At 39.4% G+C, this 16,236-nt stretch overlaps 1 protein-coding gene across 2 annotated transcripts in view; it reads left to right on the top strand.

Annotated features, from left to right (window-relative positions):
* Positions 1-16,236, top strand: part of LOC127425941 (astrotactin-2-like) — an 829,264-nt gene that overhangs the window by 255,351 nt on the left and 557,677 nt on the right. For both annotated transcript variants that reach the window (XM_051672308.1, XM_051672299.1), the window contains exon 3: positions 8,412-8,802. In XM_051672308.1, the coding sequence (XP_051528268.1) occupies positions 8,412-8,802 (391 nt within the window). The remainder of the gene's footprint in view (positions 1-8,411; positions 8,803-16,236) is intronic.

The raw sequence follows: 16,236 nt of genomic DNA, 5'->3' as shown, positions 1-16,236 counted from the left end.
TAAAATCATGCAGATATGGGTCAGGAGCTTCAGTTAATGTTCACATCAACCATCAGAATGAGGAAAAAATGTGATCTCAGTGATTTGGAGCGTGGCATGATTGTTGGTGCCAGACGGGCTGATTTGAGTATTTATGTAACTGCTGATCTCCTGGGATTTTCACACACAACAGTCTCTAGAATTTACTCAGAATGGTGCCAAAAACAAAAAACCTCCAGTGAGCGGCAGTTCTGTGGATGGAAATGCCTTGTTGGTGAGAGAGGTCAACAGTGAAAAGCCAGACTGGTTCAAACTGACAAAGTCTATGGTAACTGAGATAACCTCTTTGTACAATTGTGGTGAGAAGAATAGCATCTATGCTATTCTGAGATGTGGGTTGGCGCTGTTTTGGTAGCATGAGGGGGACCTACACGATATTAGGCAGGTGGTTTTAATGTTGTGGCTGATCGGTGTATCTTTGGAAAGTTCTAAATTTGTACAATGCAATGAGCAAATTTGTTTCACTCAGAGGCCAAACTGAGGTGAGTTTTAGTGTATGAAATTTCCACAGACACATAAATATAATAAACAGGAGTATCTTTTTGTTATGTTTTTCCTTATTACTTCCTGAAACATACATATAACAAAGACAATGACATATTGTAACTTACAGCAGACTATCCCGATTGAAACGAGTGTGTGTGTGTGTGTGTGTGTGTGTGTATGGGCGGGTTTGGGTGGTTTACGAGGAAATTTTTTAGGTTACAAACTGGTAATTACAAGAGTATTATGCTATAAATGTGGTTTATGAGGACATTTCTAGTGTCAACATAATTCAGATCACTTAAAAAAACATACTAAACTATGTTTTTTTGAAAATGTAAAAATGCAGCAAAGTTTTTTGTGAGGGTTAGGTTTAGGGGTAGGGTTAGGGGATGGAATCTATAGTTCGTACAGTATAAAAATCATTATGTCTATGGAGAGTCTTCATAAGGATAGATACATTAACGTGTGTGTGTGTGTGTGTGTGTGTGTGTGTGTGTGTGTGTGTGTGTGTGTGTGTGTTTGTGTGTATGTTTGTGTGTGTGTGTGTGTGTGGTGTGTGTGTGCACATGTCCAAGGACTTTGTGTGTGAAAACACACATCCACATATGTGCTCATCTAAAGGGTTGGGATGCTCCTGAACACTTAATATTTCTGTATTTTGTAGTCTAATCCATTCATTTCCAATGGCCGGTCATTTTTGACAGAGAACACAACAAGTATAACAAAGTTAAATAAAACCAAAAAATAAAAATAAGAAAATAAAGAAAATTGTCCAAATAAATATAAAAAATAAATAAATAAATAAATGTGTTACCAGATACCATATGTAAACAAAGTCAAGGAATTTTATTCCAATTGGATTAAGTAGAGAGAAAAAAATATATATTTTAATAAGTCATCCATGTCAAAATTACCGAAACACAACATATGGGTTCATATTTAGGGTAAGGGGTTTGTTCAAATCATGTAAGCAATAGTCATACCGATGCTTGGCTTAGCAAGCATCACTAATATTGCACCACAGCTGCAAGATAATATATTTATTTAATTTGTAAACAAAATGTGCATGGTAAATACAATTTTGGAGGCAAGATCTGAAATATTATTCAGTTATTTAATAAAGCAGATATACTATGTAATTTGAACCTTGTAAAAGCTGATATTATATTATAATATCTTGCACTCTATTCATATTGTCATGTTTTGATGTTTTTAATCTGACTAAATATACAGTATATACTGTATATCTGGAGAGCTCTGATGTCTGCTGTCTGGCCAGATGTTTGCTTGGGTGATGGCATGTCTGGCACATGCGATTTAAGAAGATGAACATCACTAATTGTGTCCTGATGCTTGAATTTATTCATATTACTTACAGTAATTTATGTAGCAGTTGCTTGGTAAAGGGTAATGTGCAATACAGGTTGCCTTTTTCTTTTATTATTAAGAGGTGCAGAAAACATTTTTCTTCACAGTCTGATTCTTCTTATCCAGCTGTAGCAATTCAATTTCCATTCTTAACATTTGCCAACTCATTGTTTTCAAGCTTAATACAACAGACAGTGAATGTAGAGACTCCCAGGAGTGCTTGAAAGTTTAAAGAATGTCTCAGCCTCTCTCATTTTTCTGCATTTAATTTTGAGGGAAGTTTACTTTCAGTGGCTGTGCTGCTGCTAGAGATTAATGGACACATTCACTCGGGGCTGCATTGTTCCCATCTAAAAAATGCCCATCTACCACACTATGATTTATGGACAAGCGGCAGTGCATGAGCTGTAATTTGAGAGGGGTTTGTTTTTCTGCATGAAGATGGAATTATTTAATTCAGAGATTAATAACAGCACTCCAGTCATTTTATATAGTACTACATAGAGAGGTAGAAGGGGATAGAGGAAGGTATAGATCACAGATTTTAGCCTTTGGATGCTGTGTTAAGGACATTAGCAAGACTTGAAAAAAAGATTGTTTTTTTGAAACTCAGAGGTTCCTAGGCAATTCAAATCAAATCAAATAACTTTTATTGTCACACAACCATATACACAAGTGCAATAGTGGGTGAAAGTCTTGGGTGCAGTTCCGAGCAACATAGCAGTTGTGACAGTGGTGAGACATATACCAATTTACAATAAACAGATTTACACAACACAATTTACATATCTAATATACACATATGTTGTAATATAGAATGTTGTACAGTTTACAATACACACAATATAGAATACACATACACACAATATAGAATACACATTATACAATAAAAATAGTATATATAGTATATATAAAATATACAGTAGGTTTTATTGTACTGTACTGGCATTCAGGCTGTCGGTTGATAGTCAGTTGCCAGTGTGTTGTTAAGAGAGAATATAATTTAAGACAGTCCAGTGTGAGATAATAAGATTAATAAAGTGCAGTGCTGATATATATTGATCGTGAGAGATCAAGAGTTCAGAAGTCTGATTGCTTGGGGGAAGAAGCTCTCATGAAGTCAGCTGGTGCGGGTCCTGATGCTGCGATACCGCCTGCCTGATGGTAACAGTGAGAGCAGACCATGGCTTGGGTGGCTGGAGTCTCTGATGATCCTCCGAGCTTTTTTCACACACCGCCTGGTATATGTGACCTGGAGGGAGGGAAGCTCACCTCCGATGATGTGTCTGGCACCACCCTTTGCAGGGCTTTGCGGTTGTGGGCAGTGCTATTGCCATACCAGGCAGTGATGGAGCCAGTCAGGATGCTCTCTATAGTGCTGGTGTAGAACTGTGTGAGGATGTGGCGGTTCATTCCAAACTTCCTCAGTCATCTCAGGAAGAAGAGGTACTGATGAGCCTTCTTCACAACGGTCTCAGTGTGGACAGACCATGTGAGTTCCTCAGTGATGTGGACACCGAGGAACTTGAAGCTGCTGACTCTCTCCACTGGTGCTCCATTGATGGTGATGGGACTGTGTTCTCTGTCTTTTCTCCTGAAGTCCACCACAAGCTCCTTTGTCTTGCTGACATTGAGGGAGAGGTTGTGCTCCTGACACTAGTGTGTCAGAGTGTGCACCTCCTCTCTGTAGGCCATTTCATCGTCACTGATCAGACCTACCACCATTGTATCATCAGCAAACTTAATGATGGCATTGGAGCTATGTGTTGCCACACAGTCATTGTGTACAGGGAATACAGGAGTGGGCTGAGAACACAGCCCTGTGGGGCTTCAGTGTTGAGGGTCAGTGATGAGGAGATGTTGCTGCCCATTCTAACCACCTGGCGTCTGCTTGACAGGAAGTCCAGGATCCAACTGCACAGCGAGCTATTTAAGCCCAGAGCCTAGAGTTTCACATAAAGCTTGGAGGGCACTATGGTGTTGAATGCTGAGCTGTAGTATACAAAAAGCATTCTCACATAAGTGTTCCTTTTTCCAGGTGGGAGAGAGCAGTGTGTATTGTAGATGCAATGGCATCATCAGTGGAGCGGTTGTTGTGGTAAGCAAACAGCAATGGGTCCAGTGATGGAGGCAGCACAGAGCAGATGTAATCTCTGATTAGTCTCTCAAAGCATTTGCTGATGATGGGGGTCAGAGCAACAGGACACCAGTCATTTAAGCAAGTGATTTTGGATTGCTTTGGTACAGGCACAATGGTGGACATTTTAAAGCATGTGGGGACCACAGACAATGAAAGGTTGAAAATGTCTGTAAAAACACCAGCCAGCTGGTTCGCGCACGCTCTGATGACACGGCCCGGAATGCTGTCTGGACCCGCGGGAAGGATCGGGTTACATCCGCTACAGAGACGGAGAGTGAACTAACCTCTGTAGCTTCGGCCCCGAGAGCTCTCTCTGTGAGGGCGGTGATATTTCCCTCGAAACGAGCATAAAAAGTATTTAGCTCATCCGGGAGAGAGGCAGCGGTGTTCATGGTGGAGTTTTTATTCCCTTTAAAGTCCATGATGATATTAATTCCCTGCCACATGCTTCAAGAGTTGGTGGTGTTAAACTGTCCTTCAATCTTGTCCCTGTACTGGCGTTTGGCTGCTCTGATAGTTTTGCGGAGTGCATAACTGGCTTCTGGTTGGGGTAGATCCGTATTGTTGTAGTCGGAACAACATCCTCTACGCACTTTCTGATGAAACACCTTACGCTATCAGTGTACACCTCGATGTCGTCATCAGAGGCGGACCAGAACATCTCCCAGTCCGTGTGATCAAAACAGTCTTGTAGCGTGGAATCTGATTGGTCTGACTTGAGGATGGGTGCTTCCTGTTTCAGTTTCTGCCTGTAAGCAGGCAGAAGCAGAATGGAAGAGTGGTCTGAAACTCGGTCCCCTCGTGTGTTGAAACTGATGTGTTGGTGGTATTTTGGTGCAATTTATTTAAAATTGTCTTTGTTAAAGTCCCCGGTCACAATGAACGTGGCCTCAGGGTGCGCGGTTTCCTGCTTGCTTATAATCCCATACAGTTCCTTGAGTGCCTGGTCTGTGTCAGCTTGTGGCGGGATGTACACAGCAGTGATAATGACCGCTGTGAATTCCCTCGGTAGCCAGAATGGTCGACACAGAAGCATGAGAAAATCCAGATCAGGAGAGCAGAAAGACTTGATAGAATGTACGTTCCTCTGATCACACCAGGATTTGTTGACCATAAACAATACACCACCACCTCTGCTTTTACCTGAGAGGTTTTTCGCTCTGTCCGCTCGGTGCACGGAGAACCCCGCGGGTTCGAAGGCTAAATCTGGAATCTCAGCAGACATCCAAGTTTCCGTAAGGCAGATAATGCAGCAGTCCCTCGTCTCTCGTTGGAAAGAGATCCACACTCTCAGCTCGCAGAGCTTGTTGTCCAGAGACTGAACATTTGCCAGTAGAATACTGGGTAGCGGGGGTCGATTTGCGTGACCTCTTACTCTGATGAGAACGGCGGCTCTATTTCCTCTTTTCCTTCTGCATTTCCGTGGCCGGGCTGCCTAGACAAAGGGCTTTGCTGGCATGTTTGTAAACAGCGGGTCGGCATTGAGGAATTTAAAGTCCAGTTTTCGGTGTGCTATTGCAGAACCAATGTCCAAAAGTGTTTGTCTGTCGTAGACAATAAGGCAGACAACATCCAAGATTAAAAAATAAACAAAAAAACATAGAACTGTGAACAAAACAAACAAAAAAACTGCAGTGTTGTGTCGGAGCTCGCAACACAGCAGCCATACTCTGCGCCATCTTGGGTCCAATTTTTGCATTTGCATAACATCCAGCACTAATTTAGAATCAACTCAATGAATAAATTCATGATGAAATGTGCAGACCAGTATTTGTTATAAAGCTAAATATTTCATCATAAGTTATTGAATTTCCACCTTGAGTAGGTCAAGGTATGATCCTCATTTTCTTCCTTTGTTCTGCTTTGATCAGCTGCATAGTTGAATTAAAGTAGAGTGCATTCCCATAGATAAGACATATTGCAAATGAGACCTCTTTAATATCTCAATGTTTCTCATAGACACCAGTGAGATTCAGGCTATGTCCACACATTGATTTTAGTATGTTTACTAAACCGCTTATCCACACAAGAATGGCACTAAAAATTGAGACTTTCGAAAACACTCTCCATAGCTGCCTACTTCGGAAAAAGAAGACATTAGGAAACTAAAAACAGAGTTTTCAAACTTAAACGGGATAGTGTGGGTGACGCGTGCCCTAAATGGCGAGCAAATGAAGATATTTTTCTCAAGTCTCCTGCTTCTCATATGTTTTTCTCGATAAAAAGACCCAACAATCTGATGTGTATCATCTAGAGACTCTGTCTCAACAATGTCCCAAACGATGCTCAGATTTGCCAAGGTACTTACATCTGCTATCAAAATCAGAGATTTCAAAATGAGCTAAAAATGGTCTCATCTAATTCTCCCAAGACCACATTATCTGAGCTGTGTGTCCGTATAAATTGTATAACTCTATCCTCTTTTGGTATGTCAGCAATTGACTCCTTTGTATCTACTTTTATTTCTCCTACGGAATTTTACACCTGAGACAAAAGTTGAAACAAAGTAGAACTCCATCAAGTCTCCTGTGCTAAAGGCCTCTGTGGATGAAATGAGGAACCTCCAAGCAATACAGTTTTCCTCTGGGTTGAATGTTTGATACCATGTAGAAACACTGCTTGACTTGCTATTTGAGAGGAAGTCTCATAAAAGTGCATGATACAGAGCAGAATGCAGAATCAAGTAGCATTTGGTTTCATTGTTTCAAATAATGATCCAATGTAATTAAAACGATTATGCTGCTCTCCGTATCTGTCAGCTCAGTACTCCTCTTCTCCCTCTTCAATACAACAGCAGATTTAAGAGCATTACACACAAACGACTCACGAGACAAGCACTCTTTGATGTCCCTGACATGCCATGAAATAAGACAAACCATGGTATCTTTGGCTGTTTTATGGGTGCTGCGCCTTTAGGCCAGACACTTGAGCTGGTGAAGTTACAAGAAAAGCTCAGTGGCACCTAACAAGGTTCTGAGAAAAAAATACAATGTTTGAACTCTGTGGATATGCATCATTTAATGTTCCCAAATTCATAGTTAATTCTTTGCTTCATCATGCAACACATGTCAAGGAAGAATTAGCAAAGTCCTTTTTAAACAAATCAATTTGTTTGGCAGTCATCTTTTAAGGGCACTGGGCTGCTATTTTGTATTCATGCAGGTGCAGCTCCTATTTGCATGAATAGGGTAAAGACGAAGTCTCCAATACTGTATGCCAAGCTCATGTTTCAATAATACGTCAAATCAGCAATAAAGTTGAAGAAAATGGGTATTAAAGGAACTAATTTGGTCAAGCTAATGTGCCAACACCATTTAAAGTAATGACAGAGGTAATTTATTTAAAACCTGCTCTTTTATTTAAAAGGCAGTACTTTTGTTTACTCTGATTTCATTAGGTAAGATGTGTTCTTGGATCAATATCCTTTTTGGTCCTGGAACAACAGCCTTATCAACCAGTCAGATGGGTTAGGGCTTGGGTTGTGGTTTAAACAATATTATAGTAAACTTATCAGGCTGGGGTTAGGGTTAGGATTGGGGTTAAGGTCAGGCTTTAGAAAGGAATTTTGTTTTGGCAAATACATGACCACCACTTCGTTTCCCAACAGCTGCCATGCTGTGATTTTCCCTTAATTTTTCATCAAGTGGCTTATTTCCTTATACATTGTCAGAAAATAAAATGCAAAAACTGCAGCAATATTCTCATAGCAACACCAACTGTACCCTTTATATGAATGTATTTGTACCGTTGTTTTTATAATCTATCCCCAAAGGGTACATTTTACTACATTAAAGGCACACTCAGTAATTTTTTTCCTCATTAAAAAGTTTAACTCCTAAAGACATTAACTGTAATTTTGAAATATATGTTGGAAATCATGACCACTCACACTAATATGAAGACACCAGTCATACCAGTAACCTTATAAAAGCTGTTTTATTCTGCACATGGGGACTGCCATGTTAGAATCACATGACCAGCTGTATACTACTGGCTTAATCTCAGTAACCGTCCTGTTATTTAACACTTTCAGTCAAGTAATCATGGCTGACTATGAATACTAAATATCTACAATGGCATCTAAAACTGAAAATTATTGATTTTAAAACATGTTGCACCCAAGATACTAGGTATCAGTGTAAGTCCAAGATGACACGAAGACAAAAGTTACTGAGTGCACCTTTAAAGTGTAAAGAGGATGCAGTGGGTGTACCTTTGAAGCTACCTCTAAAGGTAGAGTTTTTGCACATTTTATTTCTGACCGTGTACCGTCACCAGACTCATTTGAACTGTTATTGTTTCAATGTAGTTCACAATGGTTTTCTCTGGACTTTTGAACTTGGACGTCATGTATTGACATCTCTCTCTTGTCCTCTAGGGTGGTCTGATTGCTCTTCTTCTTCTGATTTTACTCTTCACACTGGTACTCTTCACCCGCCAGCACTGGTGCAGGCGTCGCCGTGCCCCTCAGAAGAGTGCAAGTACCGAGGCCACGCATGAGATCCACTATATTCCCTCCGTTCTCCTGGGCCCTCCGCAAAGCAGGGATAGTTTTCGTGGCACCAGACCCCTCCAGCACAGCTCTGTCATAGGCATGCCCATCCGTGAGACACCCATCCTCGATGACTGTGACTGCGAAGACGATGAGCAACCCGGACAGCTGCTGGATGGGCAAGCACATCTGGATGATTTTTGCAGCAAGGGCACACACAGCGTGGACAGCCTGGGGAAGGGAGAGGCCAACCACAAACATAGTATGGATAATAGAGGTGAGAGCTTTAGCAAGGATTATTATAGCACTGTCTAAGACTACAGGTATTTTCTGAGAATAGTTGTGGACAGCTGATATAGTATATCTGGAGTGTTTGGAGGTCTATCCAACATTATCTCAGTGCTTTTTTGGGGCAGGTTTTCCTCTCCATTCCACTCAACACTGAATTTTGAGTGGAATGTACCCAATTAGGGTATGTTCTTGGATTAAGATCCAAGTTCAAACCCAAATTTTACCCAAAGTTCTGAGTTTCAGTGGAATGTTGTTTCAAGACTTAAAGGATGTTGGTCAGTGAAGACATCTTACTTGGCAAAATCATAGTCACCATGATTTACCAAAGTAGAACATGTTGCTGGAAAATCTTTCTATCAACCTATTTGGCTGCATATTTATGGGTAGATTTAGGGATTTGGATTTGGCTTAGTATAAGGGATTGAACATTTTTTTTTCACAATTCCTGACATTTAATCATAGAAAACATTCCCTGTCTTAGGTCAGTTAGGATCACTATTTTAAGTGAATGTGAAATGTCAGAATAATAGTATAATAATTATTTATTTTAGCTTTTATTTCTTTCATCACATTCCCAATGGGTCAGAAGTTTATATACACTTTGTTAGTATTTCGTATCATTGCCTTTAAATTGTTTAACTTGGGTCAAATATTTTGGGTAGCCTTCCACAAGATTCTCACAATAAGTTGCTGGAATTTTGGCCCATTCCTCCAGACAGAACTGGTGTAACTGAGACAGGTTTGTAGGCCTTCTTGCTCGCACATGCTTTTTCAGTTCTGCCCACACATTTTCTATTGGATTCAGGTCAGGGCTTTGTGATGGCAACTCCAATACCTTGACTTTTTTGTCCTTAAGCCATTTTTCTACAACTTTGGAGGTATGCTTGGGGTTATTGTCCATTTGGAAGACCCATTTGCGAGCGAGCTTTAACTTCCTGGCTGTTGTCTTTATATGTTGCTTCAATATATCCACATAATTTTTCTTCCACATGATGCCATCTATTTTGTGAAGTGCACCAGTCCCTCCTGAAGCAAAGCACCCCCACAACATGATGCTGCCATCCCCATATTTCACGGTTGGGATGGTGTTCTTTGGCTTGCAAGCCTCATCCTTTTCCTCCAAACATAACAATGGTCATTATGGCCAATCAAAAGTAAGATCTTTGTCCCCATGTACACTTGAAAACTGTAGTCTGGCTTTTTTATGGCAGTTTTGGAGCAGTGGCTTCGCTGAACAGCCTTTCAGCATATGTTGATATAGGACTTATTTTACTGTGGATATACATACTTGTCCACCTGTTTCCTCCAGCATCTTCACAAGGTCCTTTGCTGTTGTTCTGGGATTGATTTGCACTTTTTGCACCAAACTACATTAATCTCAAGGAGACAGAATACGTCTCCTTCCTGAGCAGTATGATGGCTGCGTGGTCCCATGGTGTTTATACTTGCGTAATATTGTTTGTACAGATGAACGTGGTACCTTCAGGCATTTGGAACTTGCTCCCAAGGAAGAACCAGACTTGTGTCACAGTTTTTTTTTTTTTTTTTTTTTTTTTTGAGGTCTAGGCTGATTTTTTTTTTCTTTTTTTTTTCCATGATCTCAAGTTTGAAGGTAGGCCTTAAAATACATCCACAGGTACACCTCCAATTCAGCACAGCTCCTGTCAGAAGCTAATTGACTAATTGTCTAAAGGCTTGACATTTAATTTTCCAAGCTGCTTAAAGGTACAGTTAACTTTGTGTAGGTAAACTTCTGACCCACTGGAATTGTGATATAGTCAGTAAAAAATGAAACAATCTGTCTGTAAACAATTGTTGGAAAAATTAATTGTGTCATGCACAAAGTACAGTAGATGTCCTAAACGACTTGCCAAAAGTATAGTTTGATCATATTAAATCTGTGGAGTGGTTAAAAAATTAGTTTTAATGACTTCAACCTAAGTGTATGTGAACTTCTGGCTTCAACTTTATATCAAACTCCTGTCTTGCTCCCATCAACATGCTTGTGTTGCAAAAGATTGAGATGTCTCTATCCTCCATCATCACACTCAAAATTCACTCTTAATTATCTGCTATGCATGCCTTGCCAGGATTCTTCACAATCCCTGAAGACATCAGAAACTGGGTTAATCAAAAGCCACCTCTTTCTGAAATAGATCCGGTGTACATTAAAATCAAAGTTCAGATTATCTTCAGAGTGCTAGTAAAGTGATTTTCTATTGCTACATGCTTATAATGGCTGTGATAGCAAATGGTAGATTTTTTGTCATCTCTTTGAAGAGACACTGATGTGGAATATGTGAGAATGTCTGGGGGTTTGATGTGAAGTCACCTGCCAACCGCAGGCTAATTATAGCCATTGACCTACATTCTTTGTAAGAAAACCAAGTGGAAGAGAACCATTGACTCAGGAAGGCAGCAGAGTTTTTATTTATTTTATTTTATTATTATTATTATTATTACTCTATAGCATTGAGCATCATTCATCTCATTTAATTTGTAAGTACTTCCAAGAACTGTACCCAACTTGGTTCATCCCCACCCCTATTACAAGCTGCATTTGAAATAGTCATTAGTCATATGTAAGTACAGTATATGATGCAGTGTAATTCATAACAGAAAGCCCTCTGTGACATTGGACACTGTTTCCACCAGGAAAAAAAAAAAAATATATATATGTTTTATTTTTTATTTGAGGACTGATTAAAACTGATTAGAGAATGAGGGTGCTTAAAGTATGAAATTTGGCCTCATGTGAAGTAGATCACAAGTGATAGAGAGGTTACATTTATGATAGACAGACAGTGTCAGTATCCCACCAACAACTGTAGATAAGTTTTGTTTAAGGATGAAATCCTTCTTCTTTTGAATTTTAAACAGTTAAAAGTTAAATCACTCCATTCATCTGTAGAAGACCTCGATGACCGCAGGATTAATCATTCCCACGAAAGAGAGATGATGCGTTTGAGAAGGCCCTATAATTGTTATTTCTGTGTCTGTTTAACCCTGTCTGGCAGCTTTTGAATTATACATGTTTAAAGCTTCAGGTTTCCAACATCAGATTTATTTATTTATTTATATATTTTATTTTTTTACAGAAAAAGATTTTAGAAATGCTAATGTAAAATCATGTTACCAAGCACCTTACCACACTCAGTGCAGAACTGTATTATATTTAACAAGATAGTGTTACCACAAAATAATATTTTTTAAGGTCAATGCATGAAGTTCTCAACTTGTGGGTTGACTCACATAGGTTGCATGTCAGCATCATCCAATCACTGCCAACCAATAAAATAAATAAAATAATATATTATAAATTCTGAATCTATGTACTGATTATCATTGTCCCATGTCTGCCAAACATGTTGAGTGATCCAAACATCATCTGCAGCCTGAAACTGAACTTTTGACCAGATTTTAGGATTGAATGCATGTAGTTGCATAAAAAGCTATAGGACACTCCCTTGCTCCCTATTGAGTGAATGACTTAACCTCCAGTGTGCTGTCTGTCTGCACTGGTCTCAGAACAGTTTGAAATGCACCTTATTTTCATCCTTACTCCATATAAAGCCTCTGAAAGCAACATTTTAAAATTTTTGTATGCATCCATTAATTATCAATGTGAAAATGCACTGTGAATATAGGATATTTTAAATGTAGCTAAGCATACAGTCCATGAATGTGGTGACTGTGTTTAACAGCGTGCCATTTTGCAATATATCGCTCAAAAAAAAAAAAAAGAAAAAAAAAAAAAAAGGCATTTCGGACTAAACTAGAGACTCTGATCTTTTGACTTAAACAGGTTTCAATGTAAAAACTTAATTTGTTTTCTTACTAAATGTAGTTTTGTTGGTGTTTCAACCAAACACACACTACTCTGTAATCTGTGCCAGGTTGTTTTGTCACATGACTCCGTGCATCGAAAGTTTAACCCTTTACTGATAGCACAGAGTCGCCTGAACTGAGATCAGTCAGTTTAAATGAAATCAAATTATGCGTTGCTTATAGCGAAGCCAAAATACAACCTCCACGCATGTGGACATGGGGTCGCACAAGGTTAAGTAATGTTTTTAAACAGAATTGTTCTTTAATTTACTTAAGTGTGCAGAACAATTTGATTGTCTAGTATAGGTTAAAGCCTATGGCACTGATTTTTGCACGTGAACATGGATGAGGGATGCAGATCATTCTAAGTGATGTTGACAAACAGACGGAGGTGGAGGCCTGAATAAATAATGAAGCGCATTTTCCTGGAATCTGGCCCGCACTTGCCCCAGGACCTCTACACTGGGTCCAGCTTTTCAGCATTCATTTTTATTTCAGTTAATTCACACATAAGAATATCCAGGTGGGGGGGCCATACATGCAAATTTGTTTGTTTGTTTTTTTATCTGGAAAAAAAAAATAAGATCACAGAATCACAAGGGAGAAATTTCCTTATATTTGCACAGGCAAACATCACTCGTATTTTCTTCAGAAAATAAAAAATCTAGCATTCTTTGTAATGCAGTACATGAACGAAGTGGTTGTCTATTCATTTCGTTGTTCCCACATGAGAAAGGTAAGTGTTTGTGCTCTCTTAAAACTAAATGTGAGCTATTTTCCCCTAAAAAAAAAAAGGACAAACCACAGTAGTGTTAAGGTGATCTTCAGTGCCGTTTCATTGACAGAGGGGCTTTATTCTTTGTGCTTTTCACAGCTGCTCTTGTGCATAATTGATTATGTGGGATATGAATCTGTCAAGGGAACTTGATAGCAGAATAATCAAGCTTTGCTTCAGTCATTTCAGGTCTGGAGAGGAAGTCAGTGAGGTAGCAGCAATTGTGTGTACAGCTCCTCACTGACAGTTCATATATATTCAATTCAATCATATGCCGCTTAACATTTTTATTTGCAATAAACTGTATTATTTTGAGTGGGTAAACAGTTCAGGGTTCAGCTTTATGAGAAATGACCCATGTAAAGAGCAGCACATATAGAAAGTATATTAGAGCTGCATGATGGGAAAAGCTCTGTTCCAAAACCTAGTGAGCTGCCAACCTTGAGCTCAGTTTGTGAGTTGAGACTCTTGTGCACTTCATGTGAGGAGTGCTAGTTGTGTGACGTGTGTAGTTTCTGCCTATGTAGAACGTTCTAAACAGGGGGTCAGTGTTTAGCTGGTTTGCATGGTCAGTTAGCCCCTGATTGAAGATGCTGAAACAACACCATTTTGGAGGGCAGAAGGCATGTTTCTAAAATTAACAGCCATTTAAAAGTAACTGTCTGATGCATATTGCACACAAATCTGGAGAACACCTAATCTTGGGTGTGTTTCCCAAAAGCATTGTTAGCCAACTCTGGTCGCAATTCCATTATTACCAACATAGTTCAATGATTTGGTGTTTCCAGAAACCTGTGGTTATAAGCATAGTTCCTCGTTAGTTTGCTGTGTGGAAATCATTTGACTTTGCCGAGGCTTCTATATATTTTATGTTGTGAAGACTTTGACCACGTTTACATACACTTAAGCAAACAGTTATTCTGGGGTTTTGCAGAAAGCGGCATTTTCTGATGAATATTACTGAATCGTCCAATTAGTTAACACTTTACTCATGAGTATAAATTATCCTTCCCCTGCCATCCTACATTTCAGAAACTCGCCAGCGGGTGTGGAGGCCGATGGCTCTGCACTGAAAGAGCAAAGTGGCTGAAAGTTATTTTGATAAAGATTAAACAAATGCTACAGTAACCTCAAATATATGCAAAATTGCCTTTAAATATAACAGAAATACTAATGATATGCATAATCATATATAAAAGCACCCGTTAGCGGTAGTTAGGGATTTTCAACATGGTCAGCACAACTTGGTGTTTTGGACAGCTGACCTGATTGCTGTTCAGTCCTTCAAGAACGTGATTCGGTGACAGTTTAAAAAGCGCTTAAATTGGAGTACCTTGACATGACGGAATACATCCCCATGCTGCACGACTAGTAGAATTCGGCTCGACTAATGCGCTCGACTAGTAAAAAAATCAGTTGTTGCGCAACCCTTAGTAGCAAATAAAGTGGATATCCACAAGCATAAATGACCAGTGACAAGTTCAGCCATGCAACTCTATGTGGCGTGAGCTGATAGGTTCTTTGATTTGTTATCTGCTAGCCAATCGGCTTGCTCACATGTGACATGTTAAGCCAATCGGCTCGCATGGTTTAAACTGATTGGTTCTCTGACTTGTTATCGGGTAGCCAGTCATCTTGCGTCTCCGTACTTTCTCCGCAGCAGCAGCGTAGCAGATCTAGTCTGCCAAGACCAGTATCATATCATTACATCATACCCACATTCACATGCTAAAGCTTTCTGAGAGTTGTCATGACTGAACTTTATATTCTTCTTTGTTTTCTAAGAAATGTGAGTAAAATAGTCTGTACTCAGATTTGTGTGTTGTATTTTTTTTTTCCTATGTATTTTCTATGCACTTGCTCTCAGACACTGTCACACCTTTATTTTTTCCACGCCGGTCTTTTATGTATCTCAGAATGTATCTCAGATAGCCCCAACCATAAACGGTATGTAATGACAAAGCCAACTGTGACTGACCGCTTTACGTGTCATTTAGACGACACTTCCTGTCTAAAGGGGCGGTTCTTGGCCAGTGCACTCAGGTGATTGGCTCAAAAATGTTTGAAACAGAGTAAGATGGCAGCATGCAGGTTGCATACTTCCAGGGCTGCATGCACCAGCTGAGCAACTGCCTTTGAGATGAATGGGAATGCTAGCAGATAGTGAACTCCAGTTACTATAGACCTTTGATGTTGCCATAGGGCAATGTAGTAGAGAGCAAGGCAGCTTCAGATTTTGGAATAAAAAGTGTACAAAGTCATGTAACCAATTTTTGTAAATCTATTATACAGCTGAATGATGATAGTCTTTGTTAGTCTTGCTCAACTCTGTGCGTTGTGGGCAGATGGCCTGCCTGTTTAAATTGAATGTTGCGATGGGCCGTCAACCTCTCACTGTGTGAGGCAAAGACAACAATTACCATCAAATCTTATTTACCATTTATCACAGAGAGGGCTGTGCTGACGACAGTGAGGTGAGGATGTGATCAATGTGTGTGTGTGTATGTGTGCCTGCTTTTGCTGCAACACAAAGGCTAAATTAATGCATGTGAATCTGGAACTGTTTTGTGTATTATGAAAACGCATTTGTTGTGTTAACTACTAATCACATGAAGTATCGTCTACAATGACAATATAGAACAACTGACATTAGCCATTATCTAGAAGTATAAAATGTTATATATAAAAAGTGTATTAGAAAATATTTAAATATACAAAAAGTTTGCAAGTTGATTGAAAAGATTTATTTACATAATTTGAAATGCTCTATGGGAGTAAGCGACCCTTGTTTTGTCAGAATGCCATGATTCTCACTTT

Source organism: Myxocyprinus asiaticus, chromosome 3 (assembly GCF_019703515.2).
Source record: "Myxocyprinus asiaticus isolate MX2 ecotype Aquarium Trade chromosome 3, UBuf_Myxa_2, whole genome shotgun sequence".
NCBI classification, from domain to species: Eukaryota; Metazoa; Chordata; class Actinopteri; order Cypriniformes; family Catostomidae; genus Myxocyprinus; species Myxocyprinus asiaticus.
Note: the sequence above shows the minus strand (reverse complement) of the source record. Positions and strands in the feature narration are given on the sequence as shown.